General features: G+C 36.8%; 1 protein-coding gene across 4 annotated transcripts in view; it reads left to right on the top strand.

Moving 5' to 3' along the window:
* Positions 1-5,000, top strand: part of LOC137648686 (organic cation transporter protein-like) — a 49,486-nt gene that overhangs the window by 43,555 nt on the left and 931 nt on the right. For all 4 annotated transcript variants that reach the window (XM_068381707.1, XM_068381706.1, XM_068381705.1 and 1 more), the window contains exons 8-12: positions 129-273; positions 1,578-1,876; positions 2,814-2,986; positions 3,189-3,247; positions 3,562-3,681. In XM_068381707.1, the coding sequence (XP_068237808.1) occupies positions 129-273; positions 1,578-1,876; positions 2,814-2,986; positions 3,189-3,247; positions 3,562-3,681 (796 nt within the window). The remainder of the gene's footprint in view (positions 1-128; positions 274-1,577; positions 1,877-2,813; positions 2,987-3,188; positions 3,248-3,561; positions 3,682-5,000) is intronic.

The following is a 5,000-nucleotide window of genomic DNA, read 5'->3' on the forward strand; positions in this document are numbered from 1 at the left end:
AATTAAATTGATCACTGCGAAACTTTGACGGACCATTAATTTTTCATAACAAGCAACCAGTAGTGCTCATGATCATGTATGATTACAGAAGTATGTACTGAACATAGAGAGTAAACACTTTCTCCCAGCCTAATAGATGAATCTCCGCGGTGGCTCATTGTGAAAGGACGTCTGGATGAAGCCATCATCGTTCTTCAGAGAGCTGTGCGACTCAACCAGCCCAACTTCGCTCTAGATGTAGATGTCAGATCAGTAGTTCATTCTATATATCAGGTACATATACTGATTTTTTTTTTCTTTTGGTATTCCTGAATTTACATTGTTAATCTTTAGCTATGATAAGCAGCTTTTCTGGGAGAAGGACACTCCAAAATCAAACCCTTGTTCTCTAGTCTTAGTAGTGCCATAGCCTCTGTACCGTGGTCTTCCACTTTCTTGAATTAAAGCTCTTACTTGAGGGTACACTCGGGCATACTATTCTATCTTATTTCTCTTCCTCTTGTTTATTTGTAAGTTTTCATAGTTTATATATGAAAGATCTATTTTAGTGTTGTTAGTTCTTAAAATATCTTATTTCAATTGTTCATTACTTCTCTTATAGTTTATTTATTTCCTTGTTTCCTTTCCTCAAAGGGATATTTTTCTCTGCTGGAGCCCTTGGGCTTATAGCATCTAGGGTTATAGTTTAGCTTATAATAATAATAATAATAATAATAATAATAATAATAATAATAATAATAATAATAATACAGTCATTGTGTAAAAGATATTTATGTAAATACTGATATGTGCAATTGGACACAGAAGTCCTGGCACACTTCTCTCCGAAGAAGTGCACCTTGTCACACCGTTACTTCACGGCGAGTATCCCAACGGATAGTGCATGAAAAGATGGCAGAGGTGGTGGATGGGGCTAAACACAGAAATTTGTCGCACAGTGAAGGTGTGATTGGGTGCAGTTACTCAGAGCGAGGTGTACCAGGAATTCCTGTGTCCCACTGTACCTTTGAAAAGTTAAAGACAGTGTATTGAATTGTATCATAAATCTAATTTATACAAGATAAGAGGTCCTAGGTTGTATGGTCATCAGTATGAACATGTTCATATATTCTTTCATCCACTTCTATGATCTTTCTTCTCCTAATGCCAGTTGTCAATTTCAGGTTTTCATTGTAATATATAGTCTTTCCTTTCCATTACCATTCAATCCAGTGGCATCTGCAAAAAAAAAAAAAAAAAAAAAAAAAAAAACTTTTCTTTCTATTGCTAAGGACTTACACCTATAAATATTTCTACATTGCAGTGATAAAAAGGTATTTAAGACTAATGAAATTCATTTAATTTTCATTTAAATACTTCTGACTGCATAAAAAAACGTTTATGTCTATCTGCTATTTCTCTCCAGATCAATATAGATACGCATGACAGTATACATTTATATTCATCAACTTGAAGAACTATTTCCCACGACGACAATTATTCATTTTCTTATAATTCGAGATGAACTCATTTTGTTAATTTTTTCCTTCCAATCATTGAGTAGACACTCAATTAGTATTCCATTTACTAAACCACAGAAACAAAATGAAACAAAGACTCAGAAGACACAAAATGAACAAAACGAAAGTGGAACTTCACTCCGCTTACCCTCTACCAAGACCCAAGACTCAATGTCAGCACGTGGAGGCACAGAGCCAAGCTTGAGCAGGTCTCCCAATGCCTTGGGCCTAGATGACGGTATTGGTCCGTGGTGGGCGGCGCCTGTGGCTCTTCTGAGAACAAAAATCATCAGAAAAGTGACGCTGGTACTGGTCACTGTGTGGCTTCTGCAAGGAGTCGTGTACTTGGGATTACCACTGAGTTCAAGCTCCTTCAGGTAAGAGAAACTGGGTTTAGTTTGATCTCTAATCATTAATTAATGAACTTGAACCGAAGACTACTACTTCTTTCCCACCGTTATCCGTACATTAAGGTGTCTGTTGCTGATGCGCCCTCTCCAATGTCTTCTATCAAAGGCATCCTCTTCCACCAAACCTCTTCTCTTGAAGAGTATAAGCCAACATATCTCAGCTATTAGTAGAGTTGGAAAATTACTAAATGTGTCTCATGTAATTATATATAAATTCAACAAGTCTTAAGTTGAGTTTCTAGATTCTCATAGGGCTGGCTTTATGGAAACGTTCTTGAGTAAAAGAGTGGCAAATGGAACAGAAGAAAGGCCAATGATATGTGACAGACAGGTGAAAAGAACATCAAAGTCAAACGGAAAATAAAATAAAAGACATTGTTGAGTGCTATTCGGATACGTTAACGAATCTGCAGTAGTTATAGTGAGAAATTTTCAATCAACAAACTTAGTAGTGGTTCGTTTTAGTCGTACCTTTCATGACAAAATTCTTCTGCATCTACAGTCGCACTGGTGACCTGTTCTTGTGCTTACTGTTCCTTCTTAAGTTTTTCATGCATTCAAAGTTTCTAAAAAAGAAGATATATATGTAAAATTAAGCCTAATTGTAAAAATTCACAACACTTCTATCTTTCAATAACAAGTTTGAAGTCCAACGAGGAAAACTAGAAGTTCTTCATTCCATATCAGATTTCGATTTATAGAAAAGGATTTCATAAAAAATCATGTAAAAAAAATATCAGGAAAATTACAATTCAAAATACTTTTGACAAGACCATTACATAATATATTGTTAGACCTGATAAACGTGATACTATTATACTCCACATACTTTCCATCTTTCGATTTGGCGTGTGTACAGTCGTCTCAAGAAATAACAGTAATCATAATTCTCTCATATCCACAGCTCCCCGTTTCTCTACATGGCCTTGCTGGGAGCCTTTGAGATACCCGCTTACAGCTTAACGGCTCCGATCACGAAGCGAATTGGAAGAAAATCAGTTGTCACTACTTGTCTCATGACTAGTGGGGCTCTTCTTCTTTCAGTTGCTGGATTTTTGTTATACCATATCACGAACGGTGAGTTTGTTAAACATTTCTGAATGTCAAGAAGACAATTTTTTGTGTATATGTACTGTCATACCTTAGCAAACGACCTCTTTGGAATGTGGAACCATATTGTTAAGGATTAAGCTGGCTTGATACCAACCAGTACAGGCTTTTGTTCCTGGACCGTTCTATCCCCCAAAAGCATACAGGTGATTTTGACATCCTATTTCAGAATGGCTGCACATCTGCATTGTCATGATCAGCTACCTGTTGGTTTGTACAGCTTACCAGGTAAGGTATTAGCTGGTTTGGTACCTTTATATCATCCTTGAGTGAATCATTCAGATTTTTATAAGTATAAAATGCCATACCGAGTACAATTTAAGAGTTGATATTTGCAGTTAATAAAAATAACAGCTCTTTCTGTATAAAATATATGCTATAAATTAAACAGTTTATTTTAGCTATCTACTAAAATATACCAAATTTATAACTAAATAAAATGGAGAACATTGCTATACCGTTAACTTCTAATTTTCCAAGTCTAACTATATTTCTAGTAGCCTTTCTCATTTTCAGGCATTTTCTCTTATTTATTCACTCAGGTAAACTTCCTGTATGCCCCAGAACTATTTCCAACGACGCTGCGACCTTTGGGCTCAGCAGCCTGCACTCTCTCCGCTTATGTGGGCTTCAGCATACCTCCCTTCATTACGTATTACACGGTAATTCATTTCTGCTAGGCTGCTGGAAAGCTACTACTTTCTTCCATGTTCCCAGGATACTTGTGATGCCTCCATTTACTCCCCTCTGTTGCCAGCTCTGGAATTCATTTTCTGCTTTCCCTTTCTCAAGGCATTTGCTGTCTTCCATCCTTTAAGAGTTAAGTCTGTGACTTCCTTTGGGGTCAATACATTCTTCATTTGCTTATCATCTCATGCTTTTATTTCCTCATTCTATCATTCTTTCGTACTCTTATTACCTTATATTCGTCATTCGTCACAGTATTATTTCTTTATATTATTCCCTCATACTTTTACTACCTGACATTCTTCTTTCACCAGTCTTATTTCCACATTCTCTCACTCTTTTATTACCTTGTATTCTTCTTTCCTGACAATTATGCTCTCAGTCAATGAATCCCTCATACTCTTCTTCCCCCATTCTCTTCTTTTAAGCATCTTTTTTCTTAATTAAGCCTAGGTGAGAAAAGGTTATCGGGGGCCTATTTGATCATATTCTACTTAGAAAAATACATTAGTAATTTCTAATCACATTTCTGAAATCAACTGATGATTGTCCAAACAACTGGTTCTTCAGTGGTAGGTAGGGCTAAACGCTAGAGCAAATTAACATTAAAGAAGTTGAACAGCTAAGTGGTAAGAGACTAGGGAAAATAGCGATGTAGAATACTAAAAGCCATGTAGCTAGTGTCTGGAGAAATGTTGCAGGGAACCAGGGAATGTATGTGAGTTTAGAGAAAATGGGAGTTTAAAAGACGAATTAGAAATGTTTCCATAACACACTGCTATGCAAAGGTGTGAACGATTGGTTGGCTAAGCAGGACTGAATTGAAAACTAATGGCCGTAAAGCTGTGTGCAATTTTGATTGTGAAGACGTGAGCAGACTTGAAACTTGGATGTAGAGTGAGTCGATTCCAATAAAACCATCAATACAGAGGGCTGAAGGTGGTGTCTGGAATGGTCTCATTGGAATTAATGTATTTCCCACTTAACCTTCTACTTAAACTTACCTGTAAATGCCGAATTGCTGCCTGTGTGGATGTAGTCAAACACAGAGGTCTTTGGTGCCTAAGAAAGATCTATGAAGGCTAGTCGTCACCATAGACTTGACACTACTGCTATAAATGGAACCAGTCCTTCTGCAAGGAAGATAATCCAAGATAGCTACACAGAAATGCCATTGCAGCTTCTTCTGGGACACAGGTTGATCTCTCTTATCCCAATATGATTAACTACGATTGCCAATTTTCTTTAGGATAGAGGTCCTCTGGCTTTTGGCTACATAGTTGTTTATAAGACT

The sequence above is a fragment of the Palaemon carinicauda genome, chromosome 10 (genome assembly GCF_036898095.1).
Source record: "Palaemon carinicauda isolate YSFRI2023 chromosome 10, ASM3689809v2, whole genome shotgun sequence".
Lineage (NCBI taxonomy): Eukaryota > Metazoa > Arthropoda > Malacostraca > Decapoda > Palaemonidae > Palaemon > Palaemon carinicauda.